The 24516-nt window shown below is 50.6% G+C and overlaps 1 protein-coding gene across 1 annotated transcript in view; it reads right to left on the bottom strand.

Annotated features, from left to right (window-relative positions):
- The window catches only part of Fam20c (FAM20C golgi associated secretory pathway kinase), a 57255-nt gene that overhangs the window by 22857 nt on the left and 9882 nt on the right, over positions 1-24516 (bottom strand). The window contains exon 3 of the mRNA XM_032886717.1: positions 21935-22013. Within this exon, the coding sequence (XP_032742608.1) occupies positions 21935-22013 (79 nt within the window). The remainder of the gene's footprint in view (positions 1-21934; positions 22014-24516) is intronic.

Below are 24516 nucleotides of genomic sequence, written 5' to 3' on the forward strand. Positions count from 1 at the left end.
CCACTTCTGACCTGCTGGGCCAGAGTCTGAGTGCTGGGCCCAGGAAGCTGCATTTTAGCAAGTTTCTATGATTTCTTTCAACTAAAGCCAGGGCCATTGCAGTGGGCATCCCACCGAGGCTCTGAACCCTCTAGGCCGCCCTCCTTTTCATCCATAATGAGAATGACCAGCTCCCCTAAGGATGCTCATAATCTCCCAACAGCACATAGCCTGTGCCATGAGCTCCTGGTGGATAGGGTTCTACGGGATCAGGGCCTCGTTGAGGGTTGGAGACTCTGCCACTCCCAACTTTCTATCAGACTCTAGGGATCAGCTATCCACTGGCATGCTGGAGACCCTATGGCAAGCTGCAAGAGACCCAAGATTTGAGATACTTGATGCAAGTCACATGACATATCTGGTGAGCACATACATGAGGTACCAAAATGGGCCACGAACAGAACCCAGGACCTCACGCACAATCAACAAACACTCTACCGAGTCGAGTCCTCAGTCCCGCACAAGTTGTATTTTAACGACAGGATCCCTGCAGTCTAGCAGGAAACCTGTCCTCTTGCCCTCCCAATTCCTCTTGTGACAACTCTGGAGCTGTCACCCAACAGTTCGTTCGGCTTGCAGCTGCCACCATGCAACATGTCCCTTAGATACTGGGATCTTCCGTAGGTTCATCAGTCCTGTCCTTGAGACCGGGTGGTGGCCCTGCTGTCTATCACTCTTGGTGGTGGCCCATGCCTATTTTATTCCAGCACTGGGGTAGCAAGGGGATCAATTCCTACCTAGTGAGTCACCCTAGGCAACTTAAGATGACCCTGTCTTAAAAACAAAACAAAACAAAACAAAACAAAACAAAACACAAAACAAAACAAAAAAAAACCCCACCATGCCAGACATCGTGTATACTGCTGGCCTGTTACATAGCAAACAGGTCCTGGTCCATGGGAAGCAAGGCCAATTACACTGAGTTCTGCTATGCTGACGTTACCCTTGGTCCTAACGGCCTCCTCCACACTCTACCCCCTGTTGCCCAATGTCAGCTCTAGCCTGGGCCCTCCAGAGGCTTCTGGACTCTGTGGAGATTACTCAGACTCTGAACTCTTCCACAGCATGGTGTTTCTGGGAACTGTTTCCCACCCTTTCAAGGCTGTGACTGGTCCGTGTAGATGAGGCCTCAGGGCAGAACTAGCCCAGGTTCTGAAGGTCAATAGGGCAGCTTCCCAGTGGATATAGGCTCAGGAGAGACAAGAATGGGAGAAGCTGGACATTCTGGAAGATGCTGACAAGACAGATTCTTATGGGGCTACTGTTGGTTTCTGGCAGTTCTGCACTGAGATCAGGTAGGACATGAGAAAGTCTCCCCCTTCCTTAGGGGACACTTAAAAAGTTTCAGTCACTCCCCTGTCCGTAGCCTTCTGCCTGGCACCTAGCAGAGTTCCCAGTGGGCAGCTGGTTTTCAGAGCCACATACAGCCAGGGACAAGCCCGGGCTACTGACGAGACACACAGAGAGATCTCTGAAGTCAGTGCTGCTGTGAGACCTGCATGTTTCTCTTCATGCTCCTCGAGAGACCTTCCACCTAGCTTCCCTGGTCACTCTTACCCCTGAGCAGTAGACATTGGCCTCTTTTGTGCAGAGGAAATTGAATTGAGTATCTACTGCTGGCCAATTTCAGGGTGGTACTTTGGAAAAGTACTAGACCCGCTGTGTCCTGGGCAGAGGACAAATTTGGTGAACCCAGTTCAGTCAGGTATGGTGAGCAGGTGCAAGGGTGGGCCTTCACTTTCAGGAGGGAAAGATGTTATCAGGCACTCAGTTGGCTGGGTACCCAGAACAAGGAACTGCCTGGCCCAGGGGAGGGATAGGGCCACCAGGATGTGTGCTTCCTGGAACAGGAGGGGTCTTTAAGTAGGCTGGAAACCCGTGGCCCAGGTTGGCCACCAACAACTCCTTGTAGGTTATGCCCATCCAGATGGCCTCACTCTGGTTGGGCAAGCTGCCACCAGCTGGAGCAATAGCCATCTCAGCAAGTAGGATGTATCATGCTCACCCAACAGGTCTAGCATGGGCAGCATGACTGTGCTTTCTGGGGGTTGAGGGGGGGTGGATAAGCAAGGCTTTAAGTTCACAGGAGAAATGGAAAAATAAATTAGTAGCTGGCCAGGCATAGTGGTACAGCCCTATAACCCAGTACTCAGGAGGCAATGGGAAAGGATGGCTCTAAGTTCCTGGCTTACTTAGGGAGTTCTAGGTCAGGCAGGGCTACAGAGTAAGTAAAATCTACTCCTCCCTAAAGAGTAACCTGATGCGTATATGAAATATAAGAATTCTCTACCAGGACTCATCTCGGGAGGGACTCTGGTGTGGTTATCACAACCCACATGTGTGTCCCCAGGACTGTGGATGACAGCATGGGAGTAGCACACCCTCCTTTATGGAAGGACGTTGGGGTACCGTGTACTTATGTGGATGGATGTTCACAGCTTATGCTGGGGACTTGTGACTCTGTCCTCATTTCAACCCCCCGGGAACCTCTGAGATGTGAATGGCCCATGAGCCATTCTCAGTGAGCTGTGGTGGACATTGGCAATGTACCTGAGGGAGATTCAAGAGGAAGTCCATGGTCTCTCTGTCCTGGCAGCATGGTCAGGTTCCACAGCCTCTAAGTAGAAAGTGGGCTGGGCTGTCCTGTCCCCTCTATGTCCTTATACGGGCTTTGGACCAACAGCTCAGAGTAGGAGGGGCCTGCGGGAGACTTGAACACTTGCCTTTTGGTCTATGTAGGCCACTCAAGTGCACACAAAGTAGCCTTGTGTGGGGGTGCCAGTGAGGGACTGGAGGAGCCACAGTTAGAGCCACTCTCACCTACAGCTAAGACCTGGGGAGCACCCAAGGACTGGGTGGCCCAGTGGACACACTTCCCCTAACAAGACTGTTAGTCACAGGGACCTCCCCCGGCCCCCTCCCCCAATACTTTGCCCTCTGAGGTCAAAATAAACTCCAGATGGCCACACCTGGCCTTCATCCTGAGGTCATCAGTTGTAGGAAGTTGCAGGTCTAGCTTTTAAACAACCAGATGGGGCTGGAGAGAGTCCTGAGCCAGGCCTGCTATGGTGGTGGCTTCAAGCAGGGTGATCTGCACGACAGACAATCGCCTGGGATTGAGAGGAGAGGGAGCCCAGGAAATCCCAAGCGAGGTGCTTGAACAGGTCTGCTCTCACAGGGATGCTTACAGTGCTACACAGCTCCTACTTTGAGGGCCACACGAGTCCCCAAAGGCCACTAGGAAGGCAGGCATCAGCGGCCTACAGTCGTGCCTACAGCTGTTCATTCTTTACCTTGCCCCTGAGGCAGAAAACCCCTAAAAAACCCCTTAGAACAACTTCTCTGAGCTTTAATGAAAACACTGCTCAGTGTTAATTGTGCTTGTTTATAGTAAACTGAAAGTGAGTCCTCCTGCGTAATACCCAGGGCTGAACAATAATCCTGCAATGGTGTCCGCACTGGACGCTCCTGGGGTCTGAGCACAGGCAGGAAGTCACGGCCACACACTACTTGGGAACTTGGCATAATTTTCCTCGTAGTATAGCTAAGGAAACCAAGACAGAGCAAAGAAATAACCTGCCCCAGGCTACCAAGAAGTGGGGCCAAATTCTGCAGCTGAATGAGCTGACACCCCACGTCCTGGCACCGACCCACAAAGTTGTACAGGTTACAGACCAGGCATGGGCCTGGGCCTCACTGCCCACGCCCTTTCTGGGGCAGCTGAGGCAGCAGCGATGCCTGGCTAGAAGGCAGAGAGAACCGGCTGGGACCAGCCTGTTCCTGGCTGGCTACAGTGCCAGCAGGCTTCTGTGGACCTCTCCAGTCACTCATTAATATACATGTCAATCAGCTTGTTGGTGACTATGAATACACACGGAGAACCTTCTAGATGTTGGGCTCTGTCCTCAGGGCACCAAGAGTGCTGCCTCATCTGCTCTTCACAACTCTGAGTGGTGATGTCAAAAGCCCACTCCAGAGGCAGATGGGGGGATATGGAACTCAGAGAAGGAGCCAGAGGACACCAGCTGGGAGGCTGCAAAGCCAGAAAGAAGCAGTCTGTGTAGCCACGCCCTCCATCTACCTGAGGCCTCCTGGGTGAGCCTGACACACAGGATGGCGGAGGGCCTGCTGTTGATTTAAACTAAAACAGACAGACAAGACAGACACCCTTATCCTGTATGAGTGATGGAGGTAGAAAGGTAGAAAGTCCAGGTTCAAGGTTGGGCAGACGTCCCTTGGCTTACGGCCTCATCCATACCTTCCTCTGTCTTCATGGGTTTTCTCTTCTACGTTCAGCACCTCAAATTCTCTTTCAGCCCCCTACCCCCGTGCATAAGAACTCTGATTATAAGAGGAGTGCTGGGAAACCCAGGCACTTAGCTCATCCCCAATTTCCTATTTAGTCACAGTTTCAAAGACTCTAATTGCAAAATGAAGGGCACGGGGCTGGGAGTAGACAGGCATTCACAGGAAAAGCGCGAAGACCTGAGTTTGAGCCCCACGCAACCCAAGTATAAGTGACCTGCTGCCCAGCCAATTTAGGTTAACCGGTGAGTCCCAGATCAGTGAAGACTTCCTATCTCAAAAGATGGGGATGGCTCCCAGGGTCTACAAACATGCACATGAATAAAAAGATAAGAGAACATCTATAGGTTCCAGGGATTCCAAGCTGGCGTCTCTGGGGCATTCCCTACCCTGGGGCCGATGTCAAGGACGCAAGACCTCGGGGAAGACAAAGAGCACCCCCTTTCCTGCTAAGTGCACAGCAGGTCCCTGACTCACCAAATGAAGACTTGGAGGCAGAAACCAGCCCTTCTGCCTCCAGTAATCTTCCTGCCACTCACACAGCAGAAAACAGCCCCTTTGTCATTAGGGAGATATATTAAGCTATTTAATACCAGGCTTTCTGCAAGTGAATGTTTTCTGGAAGGAGAGGGGGCTTCTCCTTGGCAGAAGCTCAGTGTGACCTTCAGTCCTGGGGGTGTACAGAGAGGCCTCATGCTAAACCTGGTATTTCTCATTTCAGCCCCGTGGGTGCCATTGTGGACTGGCCTTGTTTAAAGCCTTAGGCACTGTGTTTACCTATCCTCCTCTCTCAGGTGGAGCACCGATGGGCCTTGTCTAAGTTGTTGAGCCATGCCTGCAGACAGGAGTGGGACCTGTGGGCCTGGCCAGGGACCTGCTCTTTCCTGGTCTTCCTACTGGCCATGGGTAAGCTTCAGAGGCAGGGAGCCCAGTGCAGTAGGGGATAGGGGCAATGACATGTTACAGCTATTTGCGTACTGGCGGGACCATGTAGGTACCATGAGAGGACCAGGTAGTCCTCTCAAGGCAAAGGCCTCATAGTAAGGGGTTCTTTGACTGTGCGTTCCACCTCTGAAATGGGCCGGTTCCCTGTGAGTCTGGGTGGGGAGGAGGGTTCCTTTGGTACCATAACTCCTGTTGGCTGCCTCTGGAGGATCTTTGAAGTCTATGAATGCCCTGCCTGTGTGCCTACGCTGTTACTTGCCCAGATGGCTTGAGGGCCCTCAGACCTCTCAGTTTCCAGCAAAGCTCCAAGGTCAATATCGGTGAGCTTGCCCAGGTGTGGAACCCTCAAGCAGCAGGGGCCTGGCCGGCAGGGTTGACTCTATAAACACGCGGAGACCATCGCTTGCCGGCACATGTCAACGGTCCTCGAGCTGGGTGGTGGTCATTTACTAGGCCACCACTGTGGAGGAAAATGGATACTGTCAGGGACAGTGAGGCTGACAACCCAATGAAGCCGTTCAAGCGATGGCCAGATGGTGTCTGTGCTTCTCCCTCAGGTGGCATTACGCCATAGCTCTGTGAGAATTGCAGCCTCCCGGACAGGATCCATTACCCTTTCTCACCCATGGGTAAGAGGTTTGTACTTAGGTCATACTCCACGCTCCACTGAGTCACAACTGTCTTGAGGCCAGCCTCCTAAACAATATGGGGTGTCAGCATCAGTAAGGGGATCGGCGCTTATAGTGTTCAAAATTGCCATAATGCAGGGTCTCAATGACTCTAAGAACTGGAAGAATCCTGGGGGTCTACAGAGAATCTGTTCTCCAGGGCCCAGGGGCCCAGAGGCACCACAATACATCTGTCTAGCTTCTTTATTTTGACTGTTTCATTGTGGGGCTGGGAATTTCCAGAGCTTCATAATGCTACCACTGAACCACGCCCCCAGCCCCTCACTGGGGGATTCTAGGCAGGGGCTCTACCACTGAGCCACACCCCAGCCCCTCACTGGGGGATTCTAGGCAGGGGCTCTACCACTGAGCCACACCCCAGCCCCTCACTGGGGGATTCTAGGCAGGGGCTCTACCACTGAGCCATGCCTCAGCCCCTCACTGGGGGATTCTAGGCAGGGGCTCTACCACTGAGCCACACCCCAGCCCCTCACTGGGGGATTCTAGGCAGGGGCTCTACCACTGAGCCACACCCCAGCCCCTCACTGGGGGATTCTAGGCAAAGGATCTACCACTGAGCCACACCCCAGCCCCTCACTGGGGGATTCTAGGCAGGGGCTCTACCACTGAGCCACACCCCAGCCCCTCACTGGGGGATTCTAGGCAGGGGTTCTGCCACTGAGCCACGCCCCCAGCCTCTCACTGGGGGATTCTAGGCAGGGGTTCTACCACTGAGCCACACCTCCAATCCCTCATGGGGCAGGGTTCTAGGCAGAGGCTCTTCCTCTGAACCATACACCCTAGCTTTCTTCTTACTTTAACTTTTAAGACCAAGTTTCACTACATTACCCAGTCTGGCCTTGAACTCATAGACTTCCTGCCTAAGCCTCCCCAGTTGTTTGGAGATAGGCCTGTGCTACCAGTCCTGGCTGATTTACGTCTTTGTTTGGGAAACTGTCTTGCTTGTTTCAGGTTTTATGAAGAACACATCAGGCAGGTCTCCCTCCTACTCTTCTGTTACCTGGTGAGCCCTGTTCTGCTGCTCCATTGGTTCGGAGAGTTTCGTTGCACAGCCAGAACTTCAGAGTCAAGTGGGGAAATGCTGGCACCCAGACCCTTCAAACTCCTGGCACAGCCAGCTCTACACAGTGGGGTGTAGGAGGTGAATACAGCTGACCTCTTTGCCAGCTGAGGATAAACTGGAGGAGAGCCTCCCTGTCATGGTCAGATCAATGAAAACCAATAACGACTCAAAGCTTTGTAACCTAGGGAAGTTTGAAGTCATGCAACGATGACCACCGAGCAGAAGACGAGGTTTCAAAAGCACAGGGGAAGGATGGGGAGAAGACTCTAAGGGCAAAGAGGTGGTGCCCAAGTCTGAGGATCCAGGTTCACTGAGATACCCCACTTCCAAAACTAACATTGAGAGTGATAGAGAAAGACATGTAAGATTGACCTCTGGCCTCTACACACTCGTGCACATATGCACACACATGTGCATACATGTGAACCTCCCCTCAAAACAATAAAATCACGGGCAGGGACGTGACTTAATGTGTAAAGGGCTTGCTGTGCAAGCCCGAGGACCAGGTTTCAAATCTCCAGCTTGCATGTAAATACTGCGAGGGCATGGCGACCCACTGTGATCCCAACCTCAGGAGACTGAGACAGGAATTCCAACCATAAGCTCTCTTTCTACACTAACCAAATCTCCAAGCTCTGTATTCAATCGCCACAGTGTGTGACGTGTAGATCTGCGCCTACTCCCAGCTCCCTGTATGTACAGATGCCCATGTAAGGGGACCTGAGCACACCTCTGTGAACATGAATACACACATGCAGGTACCCAAGATAAATGAAGTAAAGTAAAATGGCACAGGGTGGGGTTGTCTGAGGTGAGAGGGCTCCCGTAATTTTGAAAGTCTCTGCAGCTTAGCTCAGAGAGGAGCAAAGTGGAATGAAACGGTGCTCTCTAGGCTCCAGAAACACACAGCCCACCTCTGTGTACCTCATCTCTGTGGCTTGTCAATTCATTTATAAAATAATAATAGCGAGATGCCAGTGGCGGGGAAGCTGGGATTAAATATCTTGCACAAGTTGCTGCTACCCTCTTATTTCCCCTCCAAGGAGCCCACAATGTTTAGAAAATATCAATTGGAGAAATAAACGGAACCCGGGGCCAGGAGCCCGTGTCTCGGATCATTCTCTGGCTTAAGGAAGGTCTTAAATCTAGACTTCCCTTTGGGGGCTGTTAAAAGAGAAACCAACAAAACAAAACACTGAAAATGAGCAGTTCTAATCAAACCACTTTTGGATGAAATCCCCTGACTTTCATTTCTTCCCCAGGGGCCGGAACGAGGAACATGAAGATGGTATTTCCTCCCCTCCTTTTAATCTCCTGTCCCCACCTCGACATTGTGGGCTCCTCAGCGGTTGTCACAGCCACGGGAAAAAAAGAAAGGAAAGAAAGACGATGCCCTCCACGTGGCTGTTCCAAACCATTTTGGAGAAGGTGACTGACGTGGGTTTTTTTAAACTGGGGGAGTCACCTTCCCTGCAGCTTCTGGAGAAAAGGTCCCAGCATAGATGATGCTGAGGTCCCCAAGAGATCACCAGGGACAGGAGGGTGTAACAGGTGCAGCCTATGGCTTTGCTCTGAGCTGGCTCTGCTGGGTTTTGGGACTCATTCTTGTCCCTGCCATTTCCCAGCACTGCTATAGTTGGTTAATGGTTCCTTTCTGTTCCTAGCTGTTGAGCAGGAATGGGAGACAGCTAACGCTGAGGTTAGCCTCAGCCAACGTCATTTTGGCCATGGGTGCCAGGGGGCTGGTGGGACCTTAGTAGCCAGAGGACCATTAAGATGAGGACAGAGCTGGGGATGTGGTTCAGTCAGTAGGGTACTTACCTACTAAAACCATGGGTTTAATCCCTAGTACCAAGATCGAACCAAGCCAAACCAAACCAAACCAACCCAAACAAACAAACAAACAAACAAACGAAAAAATCCCAGAAGACTGAGAATGAACACCTGTAATCCCCAGCCTTACGAGGTCAAGGCAGGAGATCCCAGGTTCAACGCCACCCTCAGCTACATGGTGAGTTTGAGGGCAATCTGATGTGAAACACATCTCGAAAAGAGAAGAAACAGAAGACAAATGAGTGGTAGGAACAGCTTGAAGAGCTGTGCTGACCAGTCGGACAGTGTGGAGAGAAGCCGGAGGTGAGACCCAGCTCTGCAGAGAGATAGAAATAGAGAGAGAGTAGCTGTGTCCTGCAGAGCTGGACACGGGGACCCTTAGACAGCAGGAGAAGGCTACAAGGGCACTGGATGAACAAAGCAGAGATGGCAAGGGAGACTCTTCAGCCGCCCCACAGGGCTCTCTGCCTGGTGAGCTCCGCCCCTGCCTTTCAGAGATGCAGATGTCGTGGACCTCATTAAGGTCTGCTTGTTCTGCTAACAATGGAACTCAGGGGCTAGCAGCTGTGAGAGGTGCTAGGCAGGCTACCAGTAAGGGTACCTGCAGGGTGAGCCCAGGCTCAGCTGAGGACAGGGTCTCTGTGGGGGATGGCATCCGGGCCTCAGAGGCTCCTGCTGGTTCCCAGATCTTCTGTCAGGGTTACTGCTTGCTTGTTTTTCAAAATTAATCTGGATGGTGTTCTTGGGACTACAAACATCCTCGGATCAGGAAATGACTCGATTGTCTACACCTGAGCCAGCGTGGCAAGGAAGGTCACAGACAAAGAAGGTTGCTCCAAAGGTCACAGACAAAGAAGGTTGCTCCCAAGAGAGCAACGGCTGGTAATGCCCTCGACACCAACAGTGTCTTCTGCAAAGTTACTGCAGGGACATGTCCACCCCCAACAGCATTTGCTCCACAAGTCCGGGTTCCAGCTGCCACTGCGTATGTAGTTAGCGACTATTGTGGCCCTGGACCACAGAAATGTTCACATGCTCACTCGCATGCACATGCAGCACACAAACACATATGCATCAGACAGGAACAATGCAGTGCACTCACATGCAGGAGCATACGTAATAAACATCCATACACACAAGCACACACATGGAATAGACATGTGCACCTACAACCCCACACAGAAGCATACACATGCAATACACACGTGAGCTTGCATATGTAATACATACCTGTACATAGAAGAACACATATACGACACTTACCCACACGTGTGCAACACATGTTCATACAAGAACATGTGCATGAATTATGCAAACACATTAATACGTATGAAATACACACTTATGCGCACAAGCACATACACACATATATGTACATAAAGCTGTATATTCTCGCCCAGCATGTTTCTTGCATGCTGTGTACCCTCACACTGGTGTTCTCCATTGTCTCAGTTAGGTCTACTGAGCCTCTCCCCTCTGCCTGGGCCTTGAGTCTCTAAGCCCTCAGCAAATACCCATGGCAACCTCCTCAGGGACACCAAGCAAGCCCTTGGGGGTGTAGCACTTTCCCCACCAGCCATCTGCTTCCTGAAAGCCTCAATGGGAGGCTTGAGGAATCAGACAGAGGCTCTCAAGATGTCCAGAGGTGCTGGGCTCTGTCTTCATGCCAGTGCCCTGGTGGGGCCCACCCCATTGCTCATGGGATGGTCTCATTCCCTGGCCTCTAACAATCGCCACGTTCGGCCAAGAGACCCTTTAAACAGCACAATCACAGACTGACTTACATCCCCCTGGCTCCTGAGTCTTTGAGTGGCCTCCAGGCCTGTTCCCATCCGTACGCCTTTCATTCATGCTTACGTCCTTGTTACTTGTCCCCAGCATCTCCTGTGTCCACAGCCACAGAATTGCCCTCCTGGTCCCAGGTCCTGGCCAAAAGCTATCTCTTGGCCCTGTGTCTGCAGCTTTGCCTCTAATGTCATCGTGGGTCATCTCTTGCTCTGGCTGCCTAGTGTATCGCAGGGAGCATCAGATAAAAGGGTGCCACAGCCCATGTTCTCATCAGATGCCGTTCAGAAAGTGACTTAGGCAGTCACCGGTTGTGCCTGTGGCCCGTGGCCAATCTCTACCTCCGATCCTAGTTTGAGGCGCTCCCCTCAGAATCCGTGCCTGCTCATGACCCTGCTGCTCCAGATCCTCATGAACACTGCTTTCCAGACCAGTGGTTCTCAACCTGTGCCCATGCTTGGCTGTTCTTTGGGGTGGAACGACCCTTTCACAGTGGTTGCATATCAGAGAGCCTGCATAACAGTTGTTTACACCATAACTCATAACAGTAGCAAAATTACAACCATGAAGTAGCAATGAGATAACTTTATGGTTGAGGGTTCACCACAACATGAGGAGCTGTGTAAAAGGGTCACAGCATCAGGAAGGGTGAGAACCACCATTGAGACTACAAGGCAGCTTAGCACATATGGCACCTAGAGCTGGTAGTAGGGTTGCCATGCCTGTCTCTAGGTACTCCCAGAGTTCTACTATGCTCCTCTGCCTGAATGTGCTCCCCTCACAATGGGGTCTGTTCCCCTCTGAATGGCCTCTGCACTGTTCTGTCTCATGGGACAGGGAAGTGTGTCTTCTTCATGGTGGTTCAGCCGAGAAAGCTGGACCATATGGAACATGGAACAGGCTTTCCCTGATGACTCCATCATCCAGGTTTATGAAGGATACCTTTCAGACATGTCCCCCACTCCCAGAGGCCAGCTCCCTTGAGCATGAGTCACGGGCAACCCAGATAATATGATGGGGTTCAGGCTGCCCCTTGATGAGCAACTGAAGGTTTAAGTTCTGACCTCAAGTCTCCATTCAAGAGCACATGGAAGCCTCAGAAAGCCAGGAGGCCAGGCCTCAGAACAGCCAAGGATGGGCACAGGCTGGGAGGCCAGTGCGAGCTGAGAGTAGATACAAAAGGGTCCTTGTCTACTTCTGGCCAGGCCCAGGCCTCTGCTGGCTCCATACCCGTGACCAGGATTGGGCAATCTGTTTGCTTTGGGGGCCTGGTGAAGGCACAGAGCAGCCAAAGTGTGAGCTGTTCACCAGCAGGCCGGCAGATCCTTGGAAATCTCTAACTCCGCTCACTGGGCTTCAAACCTGAGTGTTGCTGAGCTTTGCCATGGCTACCCCTGTGTGATGTCCTGCTTGACTTGTCAGACTGCACTAAGGTCCCCTACACACCCCAGGAACACACTGAGGTCCCTGGCTCACCCCAGGAACACACTGAGGTAACCTGCCCCCTCAGGAACATGGTCCCATCCCTTCCTGTCTTTAGAACTTCTCTGAGGTCTCCTCCTCAGCCCAGGACCACACTAGGCCTCCTTCCAGGGTGGGCCCAGCCTCTGAAACTCTCTGAATTCCCTCCCAGTTTTCTCTTTCCTTTCTAATGTTGAACAACCTGGATCACAGGGTCCTGCCCTTTTTGGAGTAGATGGCTGACCGCAAGCAAGAGCTCTCTGCCTGAGATGTTTCCACTGTCCCAGGTACCTTCCCCCACCCCAGATTAATTTTATTATTTTATGTATATGAGTGTTTTGGTTGTATCTAAGTGCCCGACAAACGTGTCTGGTGCCCATGGAGTCCTGAAGAGGGTGTCAGATTCCCTGAGGCTGGAATTACAGATGGTTATGGGTTGCCATGTGGGTGCTGAGTCCCAGGCAGGAGCAACCAGTTCTCTTAACTGCTGAGCCATCTCTCCAGCCTGGTTGCAGGCACTCTGTCTTTTTCTTCCTTCGCTCATGACATCTGTTCTTGGGGCCAAACGAGTATTATGTTTCTGTGAAATGAAAAATGTCTCCATCCCACCCTTCCTCCTTCACCTTCTGCCCGCTCTTCCCCAACCCCTTCTTCCTGGTGACCAGGCTTCCTGTCACCAAGCAAGAAGGAACACAAAGAGAAAAGGGGCCCATAGTGTCACATCCACTGTTCCCCCTCTTAACGGTATGTCTCAGCTGGGATCCTTAATGACCGGAGAGGTTTCTGAGCAAGACGTCCCCCATGTCCATCTATGTAGGCTGGGCCAGATGAGCTGTAGGTCTCACTCTGTCACCTGCTACCTCCTATCCCCTGAGCAGCCAGGCCAAGGACACAGTCTGCACAGAAAGCATGAGAGGCCACCCACAAACCTTGATGTCCGCCGTAAGAACTAGTCCCAGTCTGGGTATAAGGTTCCTACTGTGATCTCACTGGACAGTGAGTCATATTACTGCTGGGTTCAGTAGAGACTACTGAGATCACCAACATGCTGTAAAACACGAGGAAAAGCCCCAGAGGGGCTAGATGTGGTGGTATATGCTGACAACCTTAGCCCTGAAGAGGCTGATGCAGGAGGATTCCTGCAAATTCGAGGCCAACCTGAGCTAAAGAGTAAGTTCCAGACCAGCCTGAGATAGAATGGTGATGCCCTTTTACCAGACAGTGTTTGGATCCAGGATCAGGCAGTAGCGCCCTAAGGGCCTAGTACCTAAGCCAGGAATCCTGGCTTATATGTACCTTGGCCTATAGCCTGGTCCTTGTTTACTCTCACCTGTTTAAGCATTGTTCTTCTTTGTGAAGGAAAGTCCATCATGAAATAATACACGCATGTGATATCCAGGAAGATTAAAGAACATGATGTGTGCTCAAGAGGTGGCATTTACATACAACCACCCAGTTATCCACAGCCACCCAAACCACCCACCTGCATCACCTAACCTTGTCACACAACTATTCAGACACAAAAAGACCTACACCACTGCCCACAGCTATTAAGCCACCCAGCTACACTACAGCCCACAGTGACACAGCCACCGATGGGCATCTAAGTGATTTCTAAGTACTCAGTTACCCAGTCACACAACCGCCCACAGTCACGTAACTGCATAGTAACTTGGCTGTCCAGGACATCCTAGACGAAGACCCCTTCCCTCATGTGAGGTCCACGTATGGCGGCCCTTCTCCACACTACTGCTGACACCTCAGCCCCAGCCCACAGGTATGGAAAGCTCTGAAAGATGGGGGAACTTCGGGTTTGGCCAGGTAGGATGTGGGATATGCTGTCACACTATTCAGAGGCTGAGGTGCCCTCCCAGCTGGGATCGCCCTCTCTGAGTTACCTCTGGACCACTCCAGGCAGATGCTTCCTGAGAGCCACTCAGCAGTGTGCTGAATGTTCTTCCCAAACCCACGGGAAGTAAAGACAAATGCAGCCAGGAATCAAATGGATAAAGAGCAGGTTACATGAAGGATGGAGACACTGTCCCCCTGCCTCCGTAGAGATGACCCTTCTGGAAGGGAAGGGTCCCGGACCTCATGCTTCAGCTATGCACAGCACAGGGAACGTTCTGGAGGGATGGGTCACACAGTAAGTGCTGTACTTGACCTAAGAGTTATCCCTCTGTGCTCCAGGTACCGTGCCCCTCTACCTGGATGTCTCAAGTGGGTCCCCAAATAGTAACAGGCACAAGGCCAGGCGTTTTCTCTTTCATTGCCCCCACATCCATCCCTGTGCCCAGTGAAAGGCTTTCCCCCCTCCCCCGGCTCGTCTCGGTCAATTTAACACAAACTAGTGTCACTTTGGAAAAGGGAACCTTCGTTGAGAAACTGCCCTCATTAGATTGGCCTTTGCGTATGTCTATGAGGCATGACTAATCGATGTGAGAGGGCACAGGTCCTGTGGGTGGTGTCACACTTGGCCAGGTGGTCCTGGGCTGGATAAAAAAGCAAGCTGAGTAAGCCACGGGTGTCAAGCCAGTGGGCAGTGTTCCTTCATGGTCTCTGCTTTTTAGATCCTGCCTCTAGGTTCCTGCTCTGAGCTCCTGCCTTGACTTCCCTCAGTGATGAACTATAAGTCATATAAACCCTATATTCTCTTAGTTACTCTCAGTCTGGGTATAAGATCATCATCATCATCATCATCATCATCATCATTATCACTATTATTATTATTGCAACAAAGCTACAGTTATCAGCATCAGACTACAGCAGTTTCCTAGGCATCCTCCCCCATCACATGGCAAGCCTGTTTCCTCACCCCCACTCCCCACAGCCACCTTTCCCTCTCCCCAGTTCCCCCATCCTGTACCAATGCAGGAACCGTGTACTCTCGCACCCTGAATACAGATCCGAGCTAGTAGCAAGTGTCCAAACCCTAAACGTTCCCAGATCAGGCTGCTGCCCATCCTTGCTTACATCTGTGCTCAGACTCCAGACTTCCCCCAATGGAACCCCACAGAAATGAGTGACCTGTATCGTCCAGCATGGCACCCCACTTGCGTATCTAGCCCTGAACTCTTGGTAAGCAGCTGTAGGGGAAGGAGCTGAAGTCCAGGGTGGACATCTGTGTCCAGCACCTGCTGCCTCTGCTTCAGACAGAGCAGCTGGAACCTTGTAGGGACCTAATCCTGATGTTGTCAGACCACCTCTTGGACTGTGCACAGGGCTCCTCCTGTGGCCTGGACATATTTGAACTTCATACTCATCATGGCCTCCCTGAAGGCTGCTTCCAGCTGAGTGTTCTTGCAAGGCTGCCCTTCTTTCCAGCCCTGACCCTCTTCAGGGAAGCCTGCTGGTCCATCTGCCTGTCCCTCAGGAGCTCTTTCTCCCACACATTCTGTGCATGACTACATAAGCAGCAGCAGAGCAAACCTGGAGGGTTGGATACATACGGCCTTATCCCCTACTCAGCACGCAAATGACCTGACCCTTGTTCAGGGTTCACAGCCCTGTGGCTTTCTCACAGGCCTGGGCCTTGAATCATCTCTGTGCCAGGCCCAACCCAGGAGCTCTGGAAGTATCTGCTGCTACTAGATGAGTATGTCTGCCGTGAGACAGCCACAATGCATCATGGGCAGCCTCGGGCATGCCTGGAAGGTTCTTTTCCAAGAAACAACTCGATATTTGTACTGTTGAGGCCTGCACTGACCCCACCCTGCTGAGCTCTGCTCTTGCAAGCAGCCTCTGGAGAAGCATCCCAGGGCATATCCTAGGCTAACTCCCAAAGGTAGACTTGGGATGAGCTCTCAGGCCTCATCTTGCAAGTCTATGTGGGCAGAGAATAAACTGAATTCCCGTGAGGCCTCATGGTTTCCCTAACATGCACAAAAGTTTTTTTTTTATATTAAAGTTTAAATAGCTCACCAAAAGCACAAATAACCAAATGAATAAAACATATATCCTAAAAACTCACAGCCTGTCCCTCAATAGATACCATCTACGCAATAAGAGTCATTTAGTCCTTTGATAACAGACATAAAACCAGCCAAAAGACAGCAGAAATACTCAGTTTGTGCAACTCCTACTAACAGACTTGTGAGAAGACTCTGGTCAAAGCCACTGTGAAGCCCCACCTTACACCCATGAGGGCAACTATCATCAAAGACAGATGCCAGAATGTGTTAGTAAAGACTGGGGAAGCTGATACCCTGGGCTGTGCAGGTGGGATAAAAATGGCACAGCTACCATGGAAACAAGGTATAAACAAATGAGAGTGTTGAGAGATCCAGCAGCCTTCCAAGGCCCATGCCTTAGAAACCCAAAACACGGCGATAGCCAAGTTCATAAAGTAACTGCTTTGCAAGCATGAAGACCTGAGTCCAGTGCCCAGAAACCATTTGAAATCGTTGGGCGTGATGCCCCACGATTGTAATCCCAGTGCTGGGGAGGTAGAGACAGACAGATCTCTTGGACTTTCTAGCCGGCCCTCCCAACTTACTTGGTAAGCTCTAGGTCAGTGAGAGACTCTGTCTCAAAGAAGGCTGATGTTGTTTCTGAATTCAACACTCGAGGTCGTCCTCTGGCCAATGAATATGCACCACATAGGTGGCGATAGAATGTGGTTATCTGAGCAAAACAAATGCCATTTTCACTGGACCAGCTCTGTCTGCTGCAAGAGACCCATTATGAGCAGAAGTGGGTTTGGAATTATACAATTCTGCCCTAATTGCATGTGGCATCTGGGGCCCAAGGGATGTCTGTTAGAGTCTGTAACAGTGGCTCTCAACATCCCTAATGCTGAGACCCTTTAATGCAGCCCCTCTTTTGTTACGGTGACCCCAATTATAAAACTGTCTCGTTGCTACCCCATTGCTGTAATTCTGCCGCTGTTTTGAATTGTGATGTAAGTATCTGATATAAGGTTATCTGATATGTGACCCTCAAAGGGGTCACAACCCACAGGTTGAGAACCTCTGGTCTATTGTGTTAGGGGAGGCTAACTGAAGTGGTGGTGGGGCTTCATCTGTACAGCTATAGATTAGCCATCATCCATGCTGAGTGAAGGCTTTCAGGTGTGACAGCCAAGGGCTCCCTCATCCATGCTCTGAAGGCCCAATAAACGTACTGGTTCCCCAGCAACAAAAAATAAACTTCGGTCAAGTTATTTATTTATTGTCAGAGGAGGGTATATACATTGTTTATCTCCCTCCAGGGAACGTATTCTTGCAACACATATGCATCCACACACATGTGAACCCCCAAAACATGTCCATGCAACCACATGGAAAGGCTCAAACAGCATTATTCATTATAGACTATGAGACCAATCCATGCCCCTCAGCAGTTGGACGGATAAACACGGTGTGGTCCAGCCATGCGATGGACTATTACTCATCAATAAACGGGAAAGGAAGCATTAACACACGCTCTGGCATGGATGAACGCTGAAAGGACTACAGCACTGTAAGCCAGACACAAAGCACCGTACACTGCAGGATCCCAGGCCTGCGAAAACCCAGAATAAGCAAATCCACACAGCGAGACAGGCGATTAGTGGTTGTCGGGTGCTGGGGGAGGGGTGGGGAGAGTCAGCTGGATTTTTAAGGAGTTTCCTCTTAGAACAATGAAAGCTAGTAGTAACATATCCCCGAATCAATTGAGCGGGTTGGAAGGCATGGTGTGCATTTGGTATCAGGAAAGCCACATTTTCTAATAGCAAAAATTAAAAGGATTAAATACTTTAAAGCAGAGGTTCTCAACCTGTGGGTCACAACCCCTTTGCGGGGGTCGAATAATCTTTTAATAGTGGTTGCTTGAGAGCCTCGGAAAAGAGATATTTACATTCGATCCATAACAGTAGCAAAACTACAGTTATGAAGTAGCGATGAAAATAATTGTATGGTTGGGTGGCCTCAGTATACAGGGCTGTATTAAAGGGTCCCAGCATTAGGAAGGCTGAGAAGCACTGCTTTAAAGCAAGAAGCCCTCCCTCCTGCCAAGAGCTCATGGGCTGCACTGCCGACTGTGTGTTCCTCCTCCCTCTTCCCTCTTCCTCCTCTTCCACCTACCTCCTCTTTCCTCCCCCTCCTTCTCTTCCTTCTTCCTTCTCCTCTCTCGTTCCCTTTTCTCCTCCTCCTCCTCCTCCTCCTCCTCCTCCTCCTCCTCCTTTTCTCCTCCTCCTCCTCCTCCTCCTCCTCCTCCAACAGAGATTCACTCTGCATCCCAGACTAGCTTCAAATCTCATGGCAGTCTTCCTGCCTTAGCTTTCAAAGTTCTGGGGCCACAGCCGTGATCCACCATGCCTGCAGGGTATGTATCTTTCAGTGCCTACGAAACCACACAACTACTAATACTGAATGACAGTGAGTCCTGGGTGTCCTCCTGTCTTCACTGCCCACTGCTGGGATTATAAGTGTGCACCACCATACCTGCCTTTCTTACGTAGGTTCTAGAGGTCCAACTTAGGTCCTTACCTGTGCAGCAAGCACTTAACTGACTGAGCAGTCACCTCACTTCCCATCATGGGTGTTGAGTTTTTAAGGCCACTGACAAGAACTACAACTATATCATTCCACAGCCTCAGAGGGGCTGAACCACAATGGGTGTAGCATCAGGTCCGGGGTCCTGCCCAAGGTCATCAGCATTATCAACTGCTGGAAAGAGGGCTGGAGTCTATCGGTCTCAGGTGGCCAAAAATGTCTAGACCTGGTCCATGGAGGAAGAGCAAAATGACTCAGACAGACAGTGTGGAAAATTTACAGCAAATTGGCTGCAAAAATTTACAGCAAACCTGCTGGCATGGGGCACCCCTCCCATACTCTCCATGCCCACTTGGAAAAGAAAATCCAGCATGGCCTGAGGCTCTGTCTCGGACCAGCCTTAAACACATCCCTTTCCTTCCTGAGACTTAGTTTCCTCAACCTGTTTCCCCAGCAACCCCCTGACCTGGTTGGCCATCCAGGCCATACACTATTTTTTTTTTTACTGCTCCAATCACAGCCCTGGATAAGCTGGAAAGGTAGGATTCCCAATGGGCTTCCAAATTCAGTCCTTTATGTGAGCACCCAGGCACGTGGTAGTGCCTGCCAGGTGGGGCCTCATTATAGGGCTCTGGATCCCCACCACCCCTCAGCACCTCAGGTTCCCTGTTTGTATGTGGTTATGATTAGCCTGTCTTTACACTGCATTGCAGGAACGAAACGAAACACAAAAACCCTGAGTACAGAGCCCCGCTCTTCTCTCAGAGCCCATGGGACACAGGCTGTTCAAGTGCCTGTCAGTGACTGCGGTTGCAGCTGTCCACAGCTGGACATAGCATCCTCTCCCAGCCACTCACACAGAGATGGGGCAAAAGCCAGAATCCAGAAGCACCACCCCCATCTCCACTGATGTGGACATCTGGATTTCTAGGGCTTGCTGTCCTGAAGCTCTGGTCCATAAGGAGTCTCTTTGGACAGCTCTGGATGTGTCTGTACGTTTCTGCCAGGCTTGAAGACACGCTTCTCAGACAAGAAGCCCAAACCCACCTCCTTCCCGGATCTCATGCCCTTGGAACTCAGCTGAAAAGGAGGTGTATATGTTGTCATTTTCATTTACTGTCCCCAGGTCCTGGCTAGCAGCAGGCTATTCTGATCCATTTGTCACCTGGCCTGGCCCTGGCCGCTACACAGGCAGGTTCTCAAGGAACTGTCCTTGTTAAAAACAGAGGTCTTAAAATAGCCTGCTTCAGGAGCTAAGAATGTGACTAAGTTGGTAGAGGGCTTGCTTAGTGTGCATAACACTCTGGGTTCCTTCCATCTTCAATACTGCATAAATATGGCATGGTAGCACCTGCCTATAATCCCAGAACTACAGATACAGACACAGGAGAATCAGAAGTTCAGGGTTATCCTCAGTTACAGAACATGTTTGAGGCCAGGGTAGGCTCATGACTGTACCCAAAGAAGGAGAGTAAGAGAGGTAGGGAGGAGGGAAGAGAGAGGAGGGAGAAAGGAAGAGATGAGGGAGGAAGAATGCCTCCTTTAAGTAACATGTGGGGGTATGCATCTGTAATGCCAGCACTCTGACAGACCTGAGGCAAGAGGATTGTTGTGAGTTTGAGGCCAGCCTGGTATACAGTGAGATTCTGTCTCAGCTAAAGCATCCTTGAGAAACCACATGAACCTATGTCCTTCTCCCAGGCACCTGGCCCTCTAGGACATCCTGGGATGACCACAGAGGTTACAGGCTATGTGGGGACCTTTTTCTCTGCTCCTAAGGGCCACGGACATCCAATGCTAAACTGACTGTATACAATACTCTCAAGTGGTGACCTCAGCTCAAGGTTCTTCTCATGCCAAGCTGACACCACTCCCTGCATGGGGCAGATGCTTGTGGGATATACGAAACTCCACTTTAATGCATGAAGAAGGAAAGAAATACAGTGCTCTTAGCCACATAACCATGTAGCCACAAGGTACCAACGGCCACTCCACCCCACAGGCAGTAACACGGGCCTCATGGTCTCCCGGTTTAAGCCCTATGGCCAGACTTTCCTTTGCTTTGTGGGAGTGGCTGGTGCTCAGGTCTGGGCTCCTGTATATAAAGCAGGCTGACTGTTCTCACTGGGAACCCAGGTAGTCCCACTTACCCCTCCAGAACCCATTCCTGGTTTGCCTAGGGACACAGGACAACCAGGAACAGCAAAGTGCTTTCACTGGTTTCTGATTGGCATTTTTATTTTATTTTATTTTATTTTATTTTATTTTATTTTGAGGATTAAACAGGGAAAGCTGGATTGGTAGAAAAAATCAGGGCAGAGAAATGAAATCTGGTCAGCCAACACACAGCTGGGCTGTCCTTGGGGATCCACAGAGTGCAGCCTACTGCACTGCAGCCTCAGTCCTGCAACCTGCATGCCTTCCTTGACCTTTGTTTCTGCAAACTATGCTTTAAAGAGTGTGATTTGTCTGCCACAAAAATGCATGCACTCACACATGCACACATGCATGCTCGCACACGCTCAGAGAGGCCAGCCTGTGGTGATAGGTGTGCTCTAGGAATTCCTGAGTGTTCCGGGTGGTCAAGTGCTACACCCACGTTGGTTGTGGTGATAAGATTTCTACCTCTTCTGTGGGGTAGAGAGTCCACTCTACGACAATCTTGTGATGAGACCGTGTGTGCATGCATGGATACTCCCACCTAGTTTCTAAGACAGGGTCTGCCTCTGAACTTGGAGCTCACCAGTTCAGTTAGACTGACTGGCCAGTGAGTGTCTCTGTCACCCCAGCGCTGGATGACAGGCACACAATACCATGCCTGGCTTTTTACATGGGTGCTACAGATCCAGCTTGGGTCTCATCCTCTACTGATTAAGCCATCTCTCCAGCTCCCTAGGATGAAGATTTGATAGCTCACAGGCTCTCCACAGATCCCTTAGTGTGTTCCATTTCCACATGGACTGGACAGTAGGCTAAGTGAGGAACAGGCCATACCACCTGCAAGGCTCTAGACAGCGACATCGGCCCTGTCTGGAGTCCCTCATCGCCTCTGAGCTGGCTAGAAAATGTAGTCTCCTATCCAGGGGTCTCTTGCATGTCCACACTGTCAGCCCCTTGATAAATGTGAGCATTCTCCCTCACAGAACAAGACAGAGAACCATCCCCAGGTATGTAATGGTGGTGGAAGGCTGGGGAGAGACAAGGAGGGTATAGACAGATTGGGTACTCCCTTAACCATCACCGCAGTTCACCCCCAGATAAATGGTGCCTTCCCCGTCTGGCCTGATACCTGCACACTGCAGCCCGGCCTTATGTCCACCCTAGTATCAGGCACTTACTTCATGGGTTTGAATAGCGCCTGCCCGTAATTCTGGAAGGTCATGATGAGCTTCAGCTGCGTGCCCCCTGACTTCATGGCTGCAGGAGGGAGGGAAGAACAAACAGGGTGACTCAGTGGCTGCCTCGGGTCCCTGACTATTCCCGGGCAGTAGAGCCGGATCTTCCTTGTGTGGTTAGGGGATCCCAATTGTGCCTGAGAAGTTAGGGCTTTCGGCAATGATACGCTCCAGCTGCCTGGGGCCCCTCCTGATGTAGCAGTAGGGTCTGAGCCAACTCCATAGTGAGAGCCCACAAAAGGTCCAGGGGATGGCAAATGGAGCTGCTTGCCAGTTCAGGGGTGCAGCCACATACATGCATGCCTTCATACACATGTATACTCTACCAACACACCTGCTTACTCCCCATAACCCCACAAATACCTCCACAGTCACTTAAACACACCCTCACAAACACACATCTACACCACACACACACACACACACACACACCATTGCTTGGCTGGGCACAGGTAAGCTACTAGGATTTAGTGATGGTCTGAATGGTCACTCTGAAGAGATCCAAGCATCTATATCATCAGGACGTGGAAGGATATGAAAGCCTCAGATAGTTCTAAAAGTCACATTGTTCTGGGATCTCACCAGATCGGGAATCCGATGCATTTGAAAAGAGACTTTTCTTCCCCCAACCTTGGATTTCCCTTTTTCTGATGAAGGAGATGGAAGGAACCCCATCAGAGGCATTCCAGTTCTAGGTCTAGCCTTGTGAAGGACTCCCGGGTTGTTCAGGTACAGGGATATGAAAGGGCTATCACACGGCACAGTGTGGCCATGCCCATACACGTTGTAACCTGCCTGGTGTGTGTAGTGTAGAGGCATCATGTATCTATGGCAGGCTCTGGGCAAGAGATAATGTTACAGATGTAACATAGCCAGAGCTTGCATCAGACATGTGGGTAGATAGGAAGTTGCAAGTTGCAAGGTAACTTTAGATTCCTTGGTGTAAGAGGCAAAGCGGGCATGTGCTGGGCCTGAGGTCATCGCCAGACCCACTCCTAGGGGAGAGAGGCATAGGGCTGGTCACAAAAGAGCAGACATAGGTCCTGGTGAGGGGGTGAGGTAAGCAAGGGATGGAAAGGTTATCTGGGAGTCTTCTAGAATCCCTCTAACAAGGCTGAAGACAGTTAGGTGACATGCTCTCACCATTTGGTTCCCAGGCATAACAGGACTGGCAGAGGACTGTGGCTGGTGGGACCAGGGTCAGGGCACACTCACAGGTGTGTGTGTGTGTGTGTGTGTGTGTGTGTGTGTGTGTAGGGGGGTGTTAAATACCACAGAACAGTTAAGTTTGAATGTTTGGTGGAGCACATCTTTAATATGAGTACTTGAGAGTACAGGCAAATGGATCTCTATAAGTTCCAGGCCAGCCTAGTCAACAGAATAAGTTCCAGTCTAGCCAGGGCTATATAATAAGACCTTGCCTCAAAAAACAAAAAACAAAAAACAAAAAACAAAACCCCAAAAAACCCAAAATGTTCAGTGGAAGAAAATCAGAGTTGGTCCAGTCTGATCTTCACGCTCAAGTCTCCTTAGATTCCCCAGGCTGGGCATCCTGGAAGGAATTTTTGTTTTTCTATCCTCAGTTTCCCCTTCTATAAAATGGGATCATGGATGCTGGTTTATCTTTGTGTAGATATTTCCTCCAAATTAAAAATTTCGTCCTGGTCTGGTTACACATGCCTTTAATACCAGAACTTGGGAGTCTGAGGCAGAGGCAGGTGGATCTCTATGAGTTCAAGGCCCTCCTGGACTACACAGTGAGTTTCAGGAAAGACAGAGCTACATAGTAAGACCCTGTATCATAAACACTGAGACCAACCCACCAACCAACCAACCTACCTACCCACCAAAAGGATTACTCCTGGTGGGAGGCTCATTAAGATTTAGCAAGTAAATAATTTAGGAAGTTCCTGAAACTTACAAAACTCACAAGGTCCCCTCCTAGTTTATATAAGCAGTAACAGTGGATGGGGCAAAGAGAATTCTTCACAGGCTTCCTGCAGGTCAAGCAGGGGGCTCTAGGGATGCAGCTTTCATAAGTCTCATTCATACTACGGTGGCCTTTCCTGTGGTACAGCTGCTTTTGGGGCATTTCATGCTCTAGAAAGTAGCCCAAACACATTCATTGGTTCACTAAGCTAGCCTTGACCTGTCACTGTTGCTCTCTATAGGAATAGCAGGTAATTTTTTCACAGCCCCTCGGAGAAAGTCACACAATCCTACTTCACTAGGTTGTAGAGAGGATCAGGCTCAAAGAACAGCAGTGGCCTGGACTCACCTAGACAGTGACGACAGTCCCTCTGTTGGGATTAGCGAGGGACATTTCTGGGACTAGACCTTGCCCAACCATTAACTTGGCTGCTTGCTGTGTATGACAGGCTGTGTCCAGGACTTAAGACTGACTTTGGGATCCATTTGATCAGATCGGCCCGTATGAAGACTTTGCCCTTCTCTGGCCCTCATGTATTTCGTGCTCTCTTTCAAACTCAGGATGTAAGCACAGTATAAGGGCAGGTGGTTGGTGG

This window comes from Rattus rattus, chromosome 16 (assembly GCF_011064425.1).
Source record: "Rattus rattus isolate New Zealand chromosome 16, Rrattus_CSIRO_v1, whole genome shotgun sequence".
Taxonomy (NCBI): Eukaryota; Metazoa; Chordata; class Mammalia; order Rodentia; family Muridae; genus Rattus; species Rattus rattus.